The 19879-nt window shown below is 39.6% G+C and overlaps 1 protein-coding gene and 1 long non-coding RNA gene across 2 annotated transcripts; both read left to right on the forward strand.

Annotated features, from left to right (window-relative positions):
- Positions 1 to 3512: 3512 nt before the first annotated feature.
- On the forward strand, positions 3513 to 5195 carry LOC125381496. The gene is made up of 3 exons (XR_007221803.1): positions 3513 to 3714; positions 4195 to 4252; positions 5137 to 5195. It is a non-coding gene; the product is annotated as an uncharacterized LOC125381496 (long non-coding RNA).
- Positions 5196 to 8213: 3018 nt separating this feature from the next.
- Positions 8214 to 17761, forward strand: LOC124115510 (serine/threonine-protein phosphatase 6 regulatory ankyrin repeat subunit A-like). The gene is made up of 6 exons (XM_048398015.1): positions 8214 to 8391; positions 11264 to 13323; positions 13729 to 13873; positions 14000 to 14446; positions 15506 to 15888; positions 17459 to 17761. The coding sequence occupies exons 1-6, from the start codon at positions 8214 to 8216 to the stop codon at positions 17759 to 17761; spliced, it is 3516 nt and encodes a 1171-aa protein (XP_048253972.1).
- Positions 17762 to 19879: the final 2118 nt, after the last annotated feature.

The raw sequence follows: 19879 nt of genomic DNA on the forward strand, positions 1-19879 counted from the left end.
TCCACCTTTAAGTCCTTATGTGTATAACTTGTAAATAACTTTCATAGACTTCAGGAGTTTATCTGTGATATATGTGTGCACTTAAAAAAATCACTGCGTCCTTACCTGAGGATAATAGGCAGGAACAGACAAAAATAGTCGTAGTTGTAGCCAGATACAGGTATTTGAAGATTTTCAGTTGTGGCGACACTTTCAGTGAAACCCATACAGTATTTGATTTGTAGTAGTTAACGGTTCGGTATTTTCTGTCTGTAACTGTAAAGTGTAAGCGAGTAACTGCCCAGACATAAGGAGGAACAAGATGACATAGATATTAACCCATTTGTAAACTGTACAGCCTGAAGTATGTTTGTTGCCACATATCAATAAAATAGTTCCATATTGGCTGATTTATTTGTTGTAATGTAAGGGCAGAAATAGCATCAGTTATTACTGTCAAATATATCTTGTAAAACCTTTCAACATGTTCAAATGACACAATCGAAAGGCCATTGTGAACAATTGTGATCTGACAGCACCATGTTAGGATTCTTAAATACAGTTTCAGCTTGACATTGAGTACTTTAAAAACTTTAAAGTGAAAAATACATTCACAATAAGTGAGCTGTGTCTGTGATTAATTTCGAAGGTAAACTTGTTTCAACGTTTAACAACTATTTGTGTTTGTATGAGACGATGTGTGTTGATTCCATATATTTTACTTCAAAGCATGTTATCACAATAAATTGAGTCGGGTATAGGATAAGTTGGAGCAGAGGCTAATTTCTAATGTAAACTTGTTTTAACATTTCACAATTATTGGTCTTTGCAAGTTTAATTTCATTTATTTTACCAAGGTAAAAAACAATAAGGAGTCATTTTCGTCAAGTAATAATCGCCGTTTTCGCTTTCGGCGAGTATTTCGCCGGTCAGTGCCATTTTGCTAAGGTGTCGTTTCAGCTATAACCCGGTTATTGCACATTATAGATTTCAATTTATATTTATAATCATTTTAACCACTGTAATAAGTAAAAAATGAAATAAAAGCATATAGAAAATAAAGGTGCTTTCATAAACAAGCACTTGTTATAAAATGCGCATCCGCAGGCAATATTTATCAGATAATCCCGCATGTAGCTGTGACCATCACACTGAAGATGCACTTCACTTCTTTCTCACATGCCCAAATTACAATGATTTAAGACAGAATATGTACTATTATGTTAAGGGATATGATCTAAATTCAATTGTATTAGGTAATCCTGAAAGGACGTCAAAAATAAACTTAGACATTCTTAAATCAGTACAAGACTACATTCAGCTATCCAATAGGTTTTGTGATTTTACATAGCATCTTAAATTTATAATACTATTCCTTGCAGTATATTGCAGTACACTATTACTTCTAAAAATGCGACCTGAGAGCGCCGACAACGTAGTTTCTATAATAAGAACATGTATATAATTGTATTTCTTGACTGTACCTATGTCATATCATATTGTATTCTAATTCCGGAGCGGTATTCAAATAAGTTTTTGCTTGTTTACTCATCCAGTTCACAAGTTGTGAAATAAATATGTTTAAAACAATATTTAGTAAACAAATAATTAAAACTTATGCAACAACATAGCGTATGGAGACGATAGACCACTGAAAAGAGCATATATATGCACACCCAATGACCCCTGACATCACAAGGCATTGTTTTGCCAGTGTGTCAAGCAACAAAAATACGAATCACATCACAGGGTATTGTGACCTGTTTGAAAAGTTAGGTACTGTATTCTTAAGGTAGGCCAAAGATTCTAGACAATCCAGTGATTGATATTGTGAACATCAATCCACACTGTAAGGTGGTCACTGTCAGATGCCATGAACCAGGTCACCAAGCCTGATCACCCGATCTATTAGGTTATCTCTTATGGGTGAGGCTAAAACGGCACCTCAGCAAAATGTCATTGCTTTCTTGGACGAAAACAGCACCTTGTTTTGGCAAAAAGGGCTACTAATTGTTGTCTGTTATCTGGAGAGACATGTTGATTCCTGGCCGAAAGATATATAAATGAAATTTCTATAAAATTACTATTTATTTCCTACTTACTAAAATAAATATGAAATATATAGTATACCTGTTGTCCAGTTTCTTGACAACTTCAAAGCATGTGATCTTTCAATGATAAGTTGCACCTCCCAATCAGAATCATGAGTAAATTTGAGCAGAGGCTAATTTCTAATGTAAACTGTTTTTAGGTGATTAACATTTAACAATTATTTGTGTTTGCAAGTTTAATTGCATTTATTTTACTTATAAGAAATCAAAGCAAGTTTTATTTTCACAATAAGTTTAGTTGCATCTCCAAATCTGAGTCGGCGAGTAGATGCTATTTTCTAATGTAAACCTTTTTGAACATTTCTCAGTTATTTGTGTTTACAAGTGACCATGCAAGTTTAATTTCATGTATTCGGGCTTATTCAGACCCAAGGTAAAATAAATAACAAGGTGCTGTTTTCACCAGGCAATAGTAGGCGAGGTGCTATTTCGCTTTATAGTATAACCCTCTTACAACTAGCATAGGTTGATGGGGACCAATTCCAACCCGGAATCCCCATATGAGTGGGTATGGTTTTACGCTGTTTTTAGCAATACCACAGCAAGGGACACCTGACATAGACTTCACACATTGTACCCATGACAAGAATCAAACCTTGGTCTTCAGCACTTTACCCACTACCCCATCGCCAAAATTCCCAACATGATAAAGTTGTCATCATGCTATTCTTCAACAAGTTCAAGTGAAAATATCCATACCTTTCAAATGTCTTGTCTTCCACTTCACTATGTTCACTGTTGCAAAACTCCTGTCAATTAATGTGTTCTTGATTCTTCACACCTGCAAAAGTAAGTTGAGGCGGTACGGTTTGAATTAAAAATATAAGTCACATTAGAGTATCTAGATAAAGGAATATAAGTAAGCAAACATATTTCTACATCATATACATTAGCAAGGATTAACATAAGTTAGGTAGATTGCTTATCCTACAAAAATTAAATCACACATTTACTAACATATATAAAACAGAATAAGTGGCTTACAGAAGATAAATAACTTTAATACGTGATCAATATTATTCACATATTCCTTACCTGAATCAGAGACCATATAACAGTCTATGTATTATGGTCTCTGTCTGAATATGTCACGTCTTCAGCTCCCTGCAATCGAGGTTGTGAAACATTTCTGCTGTAGGAATATTACGTCCGCTGGGATATCCCTTGTCACACTGCCTTGTATGGTAGGCAAACGCATATTCCATACACGACGTAGATATACTTCCTAATACACACTGTCGAAATCCCCGCAGCTCCCAATATGGCCTGTATGAACTGTAATCGGCCAACCTCGTCTCTTTCCGTAACTGCTGCAGAAATGACCGCTCGTCATTCGTGACCAACTCGTGTTATTCCGGGACAAGCAAGTCTACCCATAACTCCCTGTATGGCCGAGGGCGTCATTTTGGAACACAAATGTAAACAAACACTCAAACCTCGTGTAATCAATGTACACCGTGATGCTTGATTGCGATATGCTTACCTCGTGTATCGATACATTGTTCTCAATCACCTCTAACACGGAAATCCCGGTCGAAATCTACCTGAGCCATCCACAACGAGGACGTCAAGTATTTCGAAAACTCGATTGACAGCCGAAGGAGGAGCAGCTTGCGGATGCCAGGTACGTAGCAGGGCTTGGATACATATTGTTCCATGATTTCTATACAGAGATCTTATGGAATGGTTTGATTTAGATATTTTCCTGATCTCCATGTTACTACTGTAAACGTCAAGGGCCTTTTAGTTTTGTTGTTTCGGAAACCTTTTGTTATTATTATGATGAAGTGTTTGTTGTGACATGGTATTTCTATTTGGGCTTGCATAAGAGCTACAGGTGCAGGACTTTTAACAGTTTAAAGGTTGTGTCCTTATTCTCAACATAACGCTGCGATTTGATGATGAGGGTTAGTTACCAAGGGTATAAATCTGTCAAAGTGCATGTCAAACAAAACGTGGCATTCAATTCCAATCAAGTGTTGCCACCTGAACCACCTGAAAGTGAGATATGGATTACAATGAATAATGACAGCTTATCAATCTTTAACAAATTCACACTGAAACATTGAAAGGATAAAGACAAGTTATTTGTTTTCTGTTTCAGCATGTTCAGGGTTTGTGGGGAGGTTCACAGACATCCTCAGGGGGATACAAAGTATTGAGTTAGTATTTTTGTTTGTGATAAATAGAAACTACATGTATTCATCATGGTATATTTCAATGCAATGTGAAACATCACACTCACAATAGTCCAGCTCTGTGATGGCAGCCTGTAAATAATTGAACATGGACCAGGCAATCTAGTGATTGTTATTATCAGCAAAGATCCATGCCCTCAGAGTATGATGACAACCTAGTCTGACCACCGAATTCATTAGTTTATTAGTGTTTGCAGCGGTAGAAACTAACACTTTCAGTCCACTAGTCCTGAAATGATAGCATATAGCAAAACCTTTAAAATGTCAAAATGACTAGTGCCAATTTCTAACCCTGGTGTTTGGATGTTGTGTTTGTGTGTGTATGTATGAGTGTATTTAACTTAAATCATGAATCTTATACTTGTTTCTCTGTGCTTTTACAATGTAACCCAAATTTTCTAGGGAATAATAAAGTATTCTCTTATTTATATCATTTCTGAACAAAGTGTCATATCAAGGTTAGATCTCTGTCAAAACAGCGCCATGGAAAAGCCAAACAAATAGCCTAGAAATAAAAGTAAATACTGCATTGCATTTATCTGCATTTCAAGAAAATTTGGCAATAATTCATGGAATGATATTCACCTCGGTGAGGATCTCTCTGCATTGTTGAACAAGTTATTTCCTATGTAATGTATGTGTTGAATGACCCTGATTTTGTTGTCAAAATATTGTTTTGACATTTGTTAAATATGAGGATAAATGTCATCTCTGAATGTTTGACATGAATTATTATAATTAGGGCAGTTCTAAGTCAGAATCACAACCGGGGTCTTTTCATTTGAATCAAATGTACAACATGTACAGTTTGGACATTTCTGTGATGTGAATGCTGCTTATGTTTGTAGAATGTCCGGATGAATAAAAGAGACAGTCATCTGTGCAGCATCAATGCAATGAAAGACCATAGAAGTGCAACAGTGGTAAATATTTTGAAATTATTCTGTTTGGTTCATATGGTTATTTTGCAAATATTTCTTCAGTTTGTTCCTTATCTCTGTGGGCACGGATGTCCTATTATCTAAGGCACTACAATTTTCTGTGCAGAGTTGCATCTCTTGGGCTTGGGCAGAAACCTATATTCATGGGTTCAAATCCTGGTTCTACCCGATTATGTTGCTAGGTTTGTCAGCATTATACACATGCCTGTGGGATTCATCAAAGGCCTGCATCACTTAGGGCTTTCTTCCCACATCAAGCTAACATGCGGTGATATATCTGGAATACTGTTCAAAGCAGTGTTAAAGCCAACTCATTTATTTAACACTGCATCCAGCAATAGATTGGCTATATGACAAGGATTGTAAATATATATTTTTCCATGTTGATGAGTTGAAACAGTCACTAAATGACATCACTTGAAAAGATTCCCAGCATTCCAAGCCTAATCAATAGATAAGGTAGTGATTGAGTAGGCTCATTGATCGCATGTAATCATACCACAGTGATGTGGGATATTGTCCATAATAGTTATCATCGGTTTGTCTGGACCGAGTTCATAACATTAATCACTGGTTTGTCTGGTTGAGATTTGAGATGTGATTATCTTAAATGTTAAGCATATAACAAGACTCACATATGATAACTTAAGTGATTTTGCTGCCTTCTATCTGTAAGTACATGTGGCAACAATTCTTTTTGATTGCTAAAATCTTTGTACATTATGCTGCAGAAACTGAAGTCCTGCTTGAGATCCCTGGATGAGTACTCCAGGTTGACAGTCTGGAAGGACCAGACAAGGGATTCCTAAACAGAGGGTGCACCCATTCAGATATCAGAGGTCGAGGGTCCTGTTATTTCAATGGAGGCCGACCGAGAAGTTGTATGCCAAATGGTACAGGGACACACAAAGGCTGGTCTGCCGAATGTGAGAAGACCAACCAATGCCAAGCTGGAGTGGAATTCTTCCAGGACATTCAGGAAATTCTTGTCTTGAGCCATGTGGTAAACACTTGAAAGGAATGATAAATGGGACTTATTGTCTTTAAATGTGGACCCAAACACCAAATGGAAAGTTCACAATTCTACTAACACAATGCAGCAGAGATAGAGTCCAACTGGTATCCCCTCATCCTGGTTCCTGTTCATCCATGACAATATAGAAAGAAAAGGAGTATTGAGGGAAAGTAAGTTCTCTGAACTGGTGAACATTATCCGTAGGTACTGTCAAGAGAACAGTTATCACCCTCTGTTATGAGTATTGAAGAATAGGATGAAATTGCATACTGCATCAGGAACCATCATGTGAACACTGTTCAATGTGCGATATACTATAGGCATATGAATAAAAGAAATTGATAATTTGATTGTTGCTTATGTTTTATTTGCCAGCTGTGTAAATGGGGATGTTTCATGATTTTGCCTCAGTTTAATAGCCACACTTATCCTTTAAAACCATCTATTGCTTGGGCATCTCAAGAATAAATAACACATGTTTCCTTTGCTCTGAAAACATCTGATGACACATGGATCTATTATGTCAAAGGTCAAAGTCACAACCAGACAAAAAGTTTGTTTGTGGTCTAACTCTTCCTTTGGGCAGGGGTCGAAGTTGGAAAAAGGTCGTGTGTGATCTATATATACTAAATTTTCCCCTAAATTGCCTTTTCTGCAGAAGTCTTAGTAACTCTTATACATATACTGGTTACATTACTTTCATATTTTTGTCAATGATATGTTGAATTCTACCAAAGGACTGCATATTTGGTTTATGTGCTGGATAGCTCTTTGAAATGTTTTTGAAATATTTATCACTGATATTGAAGGTCAAATTCACACTCAAAAGTGATAACTCATGAAGGGTTGAAGTGTAAGATCAAGGCAATAGTGACGGGGTCATTCATAAAGTATTTCTGCAATTATGGCTAAAATGCCTATTTCTGTATTAAGCACATAGTTGTTATATTATTTGAATACACATATATGAGCAGTGGTTACAACTCCAGTGTCAAATTAACTCTCAATCCCTTTTAATAAAAGAATTCACAGTAACTGAGGAAGAGCTCACTGTAGTACCATAAAACTAGGGTGAGGCAAATTTCAATGAAGTTAGTATTTTGGATATTACAAGTACATGTACCATTACAAATAGTCTCATTATCATCTCACTAGGACCAAAGGCCCAAGTGAGCACATTGTCAATGACTTTTTCTTTTTCTCAGTACAAACTGGAAGTATGGACATGAAATTTAAGGATATCGTTATGCGAGAACTGATGTTTGTTCATTAAATACCATTAACATCTGAAAAGGACAATATATGAAATTGAACAATTGTCTTCTCCAAAAATGTTTTAGGAGGATATTTACCAATAAAGTAACCCAGAATATTACAACAGCTACCTGTAATGCACATGCTAACATTATTTACCAGAAGCAAGTCATGAAGAAAATTTGCATCCGGATACCTTCCGGAAACCTTCCCGATGCCTTCAGCAACCTTCAAATTGCTTGGTATTTTCAAGTTAATTTTTTTATGTGTTTCACACTTAACTGAACAAAATGCACCCCCCAAATTTTGACATTTTTTTTTGGAAGGTTTCCGGAAGGTTTCCGGAAGGTATCCGGGCCGGATCCAAAATGGGTAGGTATCCGGTAGGTTTCCGGAAGGTTTCCGGAAGACGGAAACCTACACTTTTTTTGCTGTGCTCGATCGCCGAATGACAAGGGCAAGGCCATGTTTGTTTATAAACACTGAAAGTAGTCCCTGCTTGACCTTTGATATTTGCATCTCTCTCCGCATATGACCCCAGTGGATATCGTTTTTATCCGTTGGTTTTATCCTGCCGTGAAACCTACCCACTATATGATAAAGCAAATTATATGCCGTAGAAGTTTGATGTCTGTTCATGACAGTTGTCAGTTTTCAGTATCACGAGAGGTATCTCAGTTCAAATATGGAAAACACCCCTGAAAGCTTAAGTTATATGGTTTCTGTTACAGTCTCCCAGTACAACCTTTTCCAAGTACGGCAGCAGTTTGGAGATGTGACAGTCCAGGGCGCCAGGAATCTGAACATTGGCGGAACGCAGAACATCGGTACACCTCAGACCAACCCAGAGGAAGAGGAGAAGCCATTGACTGTTGCAGCACAGAAGATCAGGAGTGAGTTATCTAGATCTTTGTACTTGTTCTCACAATGATCGTTCAGCTTAGGCATATATATGTTGAAGTAAACGCTGGCTGTGATAATCTTCATATTTGCTCCAACTGTCACCTTGTCGACACAGTTTCTGTGTTCATGGATATAATTTACATTGAGTGTGGATAGCAAGTGATGAACCAAGCAAAGTTACTGAAGTATACTGAACCATCAATGTGGGCCCTTATTGTGTATTTAAACAGTAATATCCACGTATTGTCTTCAGATAACACCCGTTTTTGTGCAGGTGAATCAAAATCAGATCAAAATCATGGGCAGAGCACTATAGTGGCAAAAGTGTTTTTTCACGTGCAACTCGTCACGTTGCCATAATACCGCACGTGTTTTCAGCCATACTTCTTAGCAGTCGTTTAAAAAAAAGAAACACATAAGAAAACAAAAGTATTTACGGTCATTTGTCATTCCACGCCTTTCAAATGTGCAACGATGGACGATGGGTTGTAGTCTACGGACTGTTTATGATTTACATACGCGTCTACAGCAAACGGGTACCACCGCTGATCGCCCTCGGCCAGGTCGACCACGTGTGACGTCACATGCAGAGGATCGTCAGATTGTCTTACGTCACCTCCGTAAAAGATTTTTGACGGCTACATCAACCAGAAATGAACTGTTTAGGGGTAGACTGAGTGCGAAAACTGTTCGAAACCGTCCGAGAACTGCTCACCTTCAAGCACGACGGCCATACTGCAGGGCCGATTCTGTCTCAATTACACAGACGTCAACGTCAATTGTGGGCACAGCGACACTTACGATGGACTCAAGTCGTCTTCGGTGATGAATCCCGATTTAATCTTTGATTTGCTGATGGTAAGGCGAAGGTGTGGAGGCGCCGTCATTAACGTTACGCCCAGTGTTGTGTACAGGAAGTTGACATATTTCGAGGCGGAAGTGTCATGGTGTGGGGTGCCTTCTGTGGCAATGCACGTTCCAGGCTTCTTGTCATCCTTGGCAACCTTAACGCTGCTGCTTACCGCGACCAGGTACTGGCACCAGAACTTCTGATTTTATGGCAGCACATGGACCCGGTTTGATCTTCCAACACGACAATGCCAGACTACACACAGCAATTTTGAAAAGGAATTTCCTTCAGAATGCGGGAGTCAACGTCATGGATTGGCCGTCAAGGTCTCCCGACCTCAATCCCATCGAACACGTCTGGGATGCTCTTGGCAGAAGTCTGCGCACTTTCCAGAACCAACCAAAAAATTTGCAAGATCTTGGCACTATTTTGCAGCAACAATGGCGTCGTCTTCCCAATCATGTGTTCACAAGCATCACAAGGTCCATGCCGAGGCAGTGTGTGGCAGTTGTCAAAGCACATGGTGGCCATACATGCTACTGAACTTGTGTGTCATCAGATTAATGTGCTTTGGACTTATGATTTAAACTGTTGATGTTATTACCGAATACCGTAGGTGCTTGGAACAAAGTATGGTTACCACCGTTAACTAAAATCCTTCTTTGGACATGAATGAATAAAAATTACCTTCTCTGATACATTTGTCCGTTGTATATCATATATGGGATTACTTTTAAAAAATGGGAAGTTTTTAATTTGACTCAGTATATTATTTCTTGCTCTCTGTTCACTTCACACAATGTTACAATTCTACAGGACCATATTAAAAATTGCAGCATGTCTATATGATTTTGTCGTCTATATCACTCAGATCAAATGTAAGTTGGTCAGATGTGAGGGCGTATTTGTATCTAGTGATACAACATACCCAGTAGAAATTCATACAACATCTATGGCAACTCCTAAGTACCTGGAAGATAATATCAACCAATACATATGAATCAGAATTTCTGCTCGGATTGGCAAAGTGAGCAGAAAACTAGATAATTGTGCCAAGACGTTTACCTCAGGCTTCAGGTATATTAGTGATCGGATATCAGTCAATGACCCTTTCACTGATTTAGCCACCTGAACTATAAATAAGGGAGACCAGTGAAAACATCTGGTCTGTTTTTCGTATTCAGATCTATGAGTGAAGATTGTGAGTGACACAACACTGTCCACAAAACTGTATGACTGTATGGGGGATGACTTCAATTTTCAATGGTTAAAAAATTCCTTTAATGTCGAGTAAGATGTATATCCTCGCCTACGTGCAAGGACCTGGTATCATCCCTATTTGATAGTGATTCATAAACAGGTGATTGTGATATACAGACATAATCATACAGTGGTCTGTTTCTTAGGATTATCAATATGAGTTTTGTCACTTTAATACTATACTTTGATATTCTGGCTGCTTCGTTGATATGAAACTTTGTTATGATCCACAAGCAGAGCGAGCACTATTCAAACGTAACTTAAACTGTCTACTCACTGGATCAGAACCATAATTTGCAGAGGTATATTGAAAAATCGAGAAATGCTGTGAATAAGCAGTGTTTCTATTTTTTTTAAAATGAAGGTTGCACATTCGATTTATGAGGTTTCGTGAAAACTATTGTTTGTATATTGACAATATTCAACATTCACAGGATTTATTTAGTGTTGTCCATCCTCTTGGTTAAATTATGTGATATGCTACTAATTGTTTTACAGTCCTTGATGACAGGATTATATTTCATATACTATTTGTGAATATTGTAGTTACAGTGTGGATGAAATATTGTTAAAATGTTTAATCCACTCACTCACTGACACATTTCAACATCGGGGATCTCAACTGTATGTGATTGATAATGGCTACACATTATTCCTTTAATTGAGGACAAATTAAAATATGGCAGACTGTATACTTTTATATATATTATTATATAGCTTATAGATACATCAGATTTGCCTTGTTTTCACAGAAAGAACGGAATCTAGGACTCAGTCAATGACTAAAGACATGGTGGAGACAGAAGCCCTCCAGAAAGTGACGGAAAAGCTGGACAGAGGTGCAACATGGGTGACAATTAAAGGAAGGCCAGGAGAGGGGAAGTCTACAATAGCCTACATGACCCTCAAAGATCAGCACACTCAGGGGAGACAAGTGTATCAGGTGGTGTCACCAGAAGAGTTCAATGAGGTCATAACGGCCAGCACAAACCCTGTCATTATGTTAGATGACATATTCGGTGATCTAGAATTTGATGTAGCAGAATGGGCAAAGTGGAGGCCCAGTCTACGACCTATTGTGGATATGAAGGATCCAGACAAGACCACTCAAGAGGACTCTATGGATAAGTCCACTAAAAGTAAAAAAGAGAGAACAAAGGATGAGCAAACAATGCTAAAGAGAACAGCACCAAACAAAGGCAAAACTATCATTATCCTCGTAGGCCGTGACTATGTACTGAAATCCTCACTGGCAGACTTGGGAAGGATGGCAGATTACATATCTAGTCCCCAGTATGTGGTGGAAGTTTCCTCACAGAGAGACTCTAATGAACGAAGGAAGATATGGCATGTTCATGCCAAAACAAAAAACATAGACTTTGATGAGTCAACCGTGTCTCGGATATGTCAATCTGACTGTCCACACGGTTTTCCCCACGTGTGTAAAATGTTTGTCACATCATGTGAAAAGGATCAGACTCAGCTTCCAGTAGATAATTTTTTTCAAGCGCCTCTGGCATTCCTCCAACAGACCCTGAATAAATTTCTTAAAGATGAGATAAAGGTTTCCCTGTTCAAGGCTATGATTAAAAGGGATGGAAAGATTAGTGGACAAGAGTTTGAGGAGGAGGACGCCCATGGATACAAATACATAACAGCTGCTGATGATTTAGTTGGATCTTACCTCAAGAAGGAAGATGACACATACATGTTTGACCATCCCTCTATATATGACAGTGTCGCTTTAATTCTCAGTACAAAACAGACAAAGTTTGTCATCGATTTTTGTAGTTTGTCATTCATCCATCAGCGACTTCATCTTAAAGCCTCCGCAAGACCCGGGGAAAACGTTCCTGGTGAGACAGGTCTTGTTGCAAACATCTCATGGAACTATGCTGAACATTTAGCAAGAAGATTTGCAACTGAAATTTCAAGGAGCAATTTCTTGCATGTCTTATCGCACCAGGCATGCTGTAATTCAAACTTCATTGACTTGCTAATGGACTGCCTGAAGACGCAGTGTCACATGTCTGTCTCTGATATTCCCAAACTAGCTGATAACTCTTCAAAACAGTCATTTTGTGAATTAATTTCTAGCAGCAAGTCACACCATCTCATCAAATTTATTATTGAGAAAGAAAACAGAACATTCAGCCAGCGTGAACTGAGAGACATTTTACTTGGGGTGTGCATGAATGCTGCTTGTAGTGTACTGACCTATATCAGTAAACACCAGCAGCTTGAGATAGACGCTAGATATGGTTTGATGAAGAAAACGCCACTTATGTTAGCAGCAGAAACTAAAGACAGTGTTTTTGTAAATCAGATTATGGCCCTTCACCCTAACCTGAATGCTAGAGACTGTCAAGATCGAACTGTCTTTCAATACCTTTGCACAAATGGTCTTACATCAGCTGTTGAACATGCAATCAACATTGGTATGGATGTTATTTTTCCACGAGAACACCACCAACGCCCTCTATACCTTGCCATAAAAAATGGCCATGTTGGTGTGGTGGAACTGCTGCTACATAAAGGATGGGATATAGACAAACAGAGAGGTCTTGAATGTGCATTCGAGAGCCAGAACACGCATATGACGCGTTTCTTTTTAGACAGAGGAGCACAGGTTGACGGTAATGTTGTGTGCATTGCTTGTCGGTTGAAAAACTTGCCTATCATCAAGATGTTGTTTGAGGAGGGTGCTAAAGTTGACATGATTTCATCAGCTGGCGATACTCCTCTTCACAGTTCATGTGGAAGAAACCCTAATGTTCTCTCGTTTTTGTTGGAGAAAGGAGCAAATGTGAATGTACAGAACACCACAGGTGAGACACCACTTCATACAGCAGCAGGATGGCGTGGATATACAGAGTGTGTTGAAGTGTTACTGAAGGCTGGAGCTAATATGAATGTACAGAATAATACAGGTGACACACCACTTCATAAAGCAGAAAAAGCATGGGGTAGATCTGCAGAGTGTGTTGATGTGTTACTGAAGGCTGGAGCTAATGTGAATGTACAGAATAATACAGGTGACACACCACTTCATGCAGCAGCTGCAGGAACAAGATCGTTATCTGAAGGGTGTGTTGAGGCGATACGGAAGGCTCGAGCCAAAATGAATTTTCAGAATAATACAGATGACACACAACTTGATGCAGAAGATGAAGCAGTAGAATGGATGTCTGTATGGTGTGTTGATGTGTTACTGAAGGCTGGAGCTCATGTGAATGTACTAAACAATGCAGGTGACACACCACTTCATGAAGCAGCAGTAGCAGCAGCAAGGGATGGATTTACAGGGCGCGTTGATGTGTTGCTGAAGGCTGGAGCTTATGTGAATGTACAGAATAATGCAGGTGACACACCACTTCATAAAGCAGAAAAAGCATGGGGTGGATCTGCAGAGTGTGTTGATGTGTTGCTGAAGGCTGGAGCTTATGTGAATGTACAGAATAATACAGGTGACACACCACTTCATTCAGCAACTGAAGCAGAAGATCGGACATCTGCATGGTGTGTTGATGCGTTACTGAAGGCTGGAGCCAATATCAATTTACAGAATAATGCAGGTGACACACCACTTCATAAAGCAGAAAAAGCATGGGGTGAATCTACAGAGTGTATTGATGTGTTGCTGAAGGCTGGAGCTTATGTGAATGTACAGAATAATACAGGTGACACACCACTTCATAGAGCAGCTGCAGGACCAGATTGGTTATCTGAAGGAAGTGTTGAGGCGATACTGGAGGCTCGAGCCAATATGGATTTTCAGAATAATACAGATGACACACAACTTGATGACGACGATGAAGCAGTAGAATGGATGTCTGTATGGTGTGTTGATGTGTTACTGAAGGCTGGCGCTCATGTGAATTTACAGAACAATGCGGGTGACACACCACTTCATGAAGCAGCAGCAGTAAAGGAGTGTATATCTGCAGAGTGTGCTGATTTGTTACTGAAGGCTGGAGCTGATATGAATGTACAGAACAATAACGGTGACACACCACTTCATAAAGCAGCATCAGGTGCACTTTTGCATGAGTCTAGAGAGGTTGTTGTCGTGTTACTGAAGTCTGGAGCTAATATGAATGTACAGAACAATAAAGGTGACACACCACTTCATAAAGCAGCATCAGGTGCACTTTTGCATGAGTCTAGAGAGGTTGTTGTCGTGTTACTGAAGTCTGGAGCTAATATGAATGTACAGAACAATAAAGGTGACACACCACTTCATAAAGCAGTAGCAGCAGCTCCAAAAATATACGAAACATGGAGTGAACCTAAAAAGTGTGTTGGTTTGTTTCTGAAGGCTGGAGCTAATGTTAATGTGCAGAATGATACAGGTCACACGCCACTTCATTCAGCAGTAATATATGGATATATAAGGTGTGTTGATGCGTTACTGGAAGCTGAAGCTAATGTGAATGTACAGAATGATACAGGTGAGACACCACTTCATTCAGCAGTATTAAATGGACCTTCAGAGAGTGTTGATGCGTTACTGGAAGCTGAAGCTAATGTGAATGTACAGAATAATACAGGTGACACACCACTTCATAAAGCATTATTGTATGGATTTACAGACTTTGTTGTTGCGTTACTGGAAGCTGAAGCTAATGTGAATGTACAGAATGATACAGGTGACACACCACTTCATACAGCAGGACTGAGGGGATTTTCAACGTGTGTTGGTTTGTTACTGAAGGCTGGAGCTCATGTGAATTTACAGAACAATGCAGGTGACACACCACTTCATAAAGCAGCAGCTGCAGCAAAAAATCGGATATCTGCAGTGTGTGTTGATGCGTTACTGAAGGCTGGAGCCAATATCAATTTACAGAATAATACAGGTGACACACCACTTCATAAAGCAGCATCAGGTGCACTTTGGCATAAGTCTAGAGAGGTTGTTGTCGTGTTACTGAAGTCTGGAGCTAATATGAATGTACAGAACAATAAAGGTGACACACCACTTCATAAAGCAGTAGCAGCAGCATCAGAAGAAGATGCAACATGGAATGAACCTACGGAGTGTGTTGGTTTGTTTCTGAAGGCTGGAGCTAATGTTAATGTGCAGAATGATACAGGTCACACGCCACTTCATTCAGCAGTAACAGATAGATATATAGGGTGTGTTGATGCGTTACTGGAAGCTGAAGCTAATGTGAATGTACAGAATGATACAGGTGACACACCACTTCATTCAGCAGTATTATATGGATCTTCAGAGTGTGTTGATGCGTTACTGGAAGCTGAAGCTAATGTGAATGTACAGAATAATACAGGTGACACACCACTTCATGCAGCAGCAGTGAAGGGATTTTCAGAGTATGTTGGTGTGTTGCTGAAGGCTGAAGCTCATGTGAATGTACAGAATAATACAGGTGACACACCACTTCACAAAGCAGCAGCAGCAAGGGATGGATCTACAGGGTGTGTTGATGTGTTGCTGAAGGCTGGAGCTCATGTGAATGTACAGAATAATACAGGTGACACACCACTTCATGCAGCAGCAGTGAGGGGATTTTCAGAGTATGTTGATGTGTTGCTGAAGGCTGGAGCTTATGTGAATGTACAGAATAATGCAGGTGACACACCACTTCATAAAGCAGCAGCAGCAAGGGATGGATCTACAGCGTGTGTTGATGTTTTGCTGAAGGCTGGAGCTCATGTGAATGTACAGAATAATACAGGTGACACACCACTTCATAAAGCAGCAGCAGCAAGGGATGGATCTACAGCGTGTGTTGATGTGTTGCTGAAGGCTGGAGCTAATGTAAATGTACAGAATAATGCAGGTGACACAGCAGTTATATAGCAGCAAGATGGGGATCTGCAGGGTCAGTTGATATCTTACTGAAAGCTTTAGCTAATGTGAATGTACAGAATAATACAGGTGACACACCACTTCATGCAGCAGCAGTGAGGGGATTTTCAGAGTATGTTGATGTGTTGCTGAAGGCTGGAGCTTATGTGAATGTACAGAATAATGCAGGTGACACACCACTTCATAAAGCAGCAGCAGCAAGGGATGGATCTACAGCGTGTGTTGATGTGTTGCTGAAGGCTGGAGCTCATGTGAATGTACAGAATAATACAGGTGACACACCACTTCATGCAGCAGCAGTGAGGGGATTTTCAGAGTATGTTGATGTGTTGCTGAAGGCTGGAGCTTATGTGAATGTACAGAATAATGCAGGTGACACACCACTTCATAAAGCAGCAGCAGCAAGGGATGGATCTACAGCGTGTGTTGATGTGTTGCTGAAGGCTGGAGCTCATGTGAATGTACAGAATAATGCAGGTGACACACCACTTCATAAAGCAGCAGCAGCAAGGGATGGATCTACAGCGTGTGTTGATGTGTTATTTAAGGCTGAATGTACAGAAGAATAAAGGTGACACACGACTTCATATAGCAGCAGAAGTTGCACATCGGCATTAATCTACAGAGTGTGTTGGTGTGTTACTGAAGTCTAGAGCTCATATGAATGTACAGAACAATAAAGGGTTGCACACCACTTCATAAAGCAGCAGCAGCAGCAACAGAGAAGTGGATATCTGCAAAGTGTGTTGATGTATTACTGAAGACTGGAGCTCATGTGAATTTACAGAACAATGCAGGTGACACACCACTTCATAAAGCAGCAGCTGCAGCAAAAGATTGGATATCTGCAGTGTGTGTTGATGCGTTACTGAAGGCTGGAGCCAATATCAATTTACAGAATAATACAGGTGACACACCACTTCATAAAGCAGCATCAGGTGCACTTTGGCATAAGTCTAGAGAGGTTGTTGTCGTGTTACTGAAGTCTGGAGCTAATATGAATGTACAGAACAATAAAGGTGACACACCACTTCATAAAGCAGTAGCAGCAGCATCAGAAGAAGACGCAACATGGAATGAACCTACAGAGTGTGTTGGTTTGTTTCTGAAGGCTGGAGCTAATGTTAATGTGCAGAATGATACAGGTCACACGCCACTTCATTCAGCAGTAGCAGATAGATATATAAGGTGTGTTGATGCGTTACTGGAAGCTGAAGCTAATGTGAATGTACAGAATGATACAGGTGACACACCACTTCATTCAGCAGTATTATATGGATCTTCAGAGTGTGTTGATGCGTTACTGGAAGCTGAAGCTAAAGTGAATGTACAGAATAATACAGGTGACACACCACTTCATGCAGCAGCAGTGAGGGGATTTTCAGAGTATGTTGGTGTGTTGCTGAAGGCTTGAGCTCATGTGAATGTACAGAATAATACAGGTGACACACCACTTCACAAAGCAGCAGCAGCAAGGGATGAATCTACAGGGTGTGTTGATGTGTTGCTGAAGGCTGGAGCTAATGTAAATGTACAGAATAATGCAGGTGACACAGCAGTTATATAGCAGCAAGATGGGGATCTGCAGGGTCAGTTGATGTCTTACTGAAAGCTTTAGCTAATGTGAATGTACAGAATAATACAGGTGACACACCACTTCATGCAGCAGCAGTGAGGGGATTTTCAGAGTATGTTGATGTGTTGCTGAAGGCTTGAGCTTATGTGAATGTACAGAATAATGCAGGTGACACACCACTTCATAAAGCAGCAGCAGCAAGGGATGGATCTACAGCGTGTGTTGATGTGTTGCTGAAGGCTGGAGCTCATGTGAATGTACAGAATAATACAGGTGACACACCACTTCATAAAGCAGCAGCAGCAAGGGATGGATCTACAGGGTGTGTTGATGTGTTATTTAAGGCTGGAGCTAATGTGAAAGTACAGAAGAATAAAGGTGACACACGACTTCATAAAGCAGCAGAAGTTGCACATCGGCATGAATCTATAGAGTGTGTTGGTGTGTTACTGAAGTCTAGAGCTCATATGAATGTACAGAACAATAAAGGGTTGCACACCACTTCATAAAGCAGCAGCAGCAGCAACAGAGAAGTGGATATCTGCAAAGTGTGTTGATGTATTACTGAAGACTGGAGCTTATGTGAATGTACAGAATATTGCAGGTGACACACCACTTCATAAAGCAGCAGGAGAAGCAGCAAGGGATTGATATACTAAGAGTGTTAATGTGTTACTGCAGGCTGGAGCTCATGGCAATGTTCAGCACAGTACAGGTGACACACCACTATTTCATTGACCAGGACATCGAAACCTTATGAGAGATATGACACTGTGATTAGAAATAATTGGTAATAATATATATTATCCTAGTGTCATTGCTGATCGAAGGTTATGAATGTCGGACAGTTTGTGATATTAGCAAGCTCTTCTCTCTTTGTCCTTTGTCTCACTTCGTTACTGTTGGTGTGAGGGGTTTGTGTCGTTGATGGATGTTTTTTTTGTGGTTCAACACTGCACTCAGCAATATTCCAGCTATATGATGGCGGTCTGTAAATAATCGAGACTGGATCAGACATTTTAGTGATTGACATCATGAGAATCGATCTTCGCAATGGCAAATCTTTTTCAATTCATCTTCCCTTCACTCACCCGGCTGGTGACTGACTCGGACGGTCCAACCTTAAACTGACGGCGCTTGTGGTAAGAGCGGTACACACTCATAGACAGTTGACCAGTATAGCCTTCATTTCTAGCGGCAATGGTCACGCTGGTGTATAGACAGTATTTCTTTTCATCTAAATAAAGATCTATCTATTGTCATGTACGGTAATAGATGTTCGTGATTCAATGATACATTAGGGATGACCAGGACTGGTAATATCGTATAGTTAACCACATAATAAGCATTCGAAGCGAGGCAGTGAGATCAGCTGATCGTTCATTCCAGGTCGCTTTGTTGATGGTTTGCATTCGGTACTGAAAATGATTGCCTTTGATGTTTGAGTATCACACTTTTAAAAAGAAACGTTTTTAAGAAATTGTTGAAAATGTCGCGGGTTCTGCCAACGATGTAATCGAGGGAACTGAGGCGGTGCGGATGAGGTATAAAAGGATTTATTACCTGTAAAAATATATAAATTACATCAACATGAATTGATGTGTCGAGGAAGAAAGAATGTCTTCCCTCGACAATGGCGTGACATGAAGTCGCATTTCATTACGTTGCATAGCATGGCACAATATAATATTCAAACGCTGTTACTTTATATACTATAAATGCAGCAATAAATGATTTCGGCGGCACACGTTATGTGTGACGTCCCCACATTATAAACAAAGTAACATTTTTATGATCTTTCATGTAATAATAAAATATATATACATGATAAACAAATGGAACTTAACCAGATCTTTCACTCACAATCTTACTTACAGGATGGTGCTTTAAACTTAGTGTTTGAATTAGTAATCTCGTGCAACGCGATGCCTTTAGACCGAGTATGATATTCACAAT

The sequence above is a fragment of the Haliotis rufescens genome, unplaced genomic scaffold (genome assembly GCF_023055435.1).
Source record: "Haliotis rufescens isolate VD_foot unplaced genomic scaffold, xgHalRufe1.0.p SCAF_18, whole genome shotgun sequence".
NCBI lineage: Eukaryota > Metazoa > Mollusca > Gastropoda > Lepetellida > Haliotidae > Haliotis > Haliotis rufescens.

Coding starts and splice junctions, on each gene's coding strand:
- LOC124115510 (XM_048398015.1), top strand. CDS start 8,214: ATGGTTTCTGTTACAGTCTCCCAGTACAACCTTTTCCAAGTACGGCAG. Junction 14,447..15,505: donor AGCAGCAGCAGTAAAGGAGT/GTATATCTGCAG, acceptor TTCATAAAGCAG/TAGCAGCAGCATCAGAAGAA. Junction 15,889..17,458: donor AGGCTGAAGCTCATGTGAAT/GTACAGAATAAT, acceptor TTGTTTCTGAAG/GCTGGAGCTAATGTTAATGT.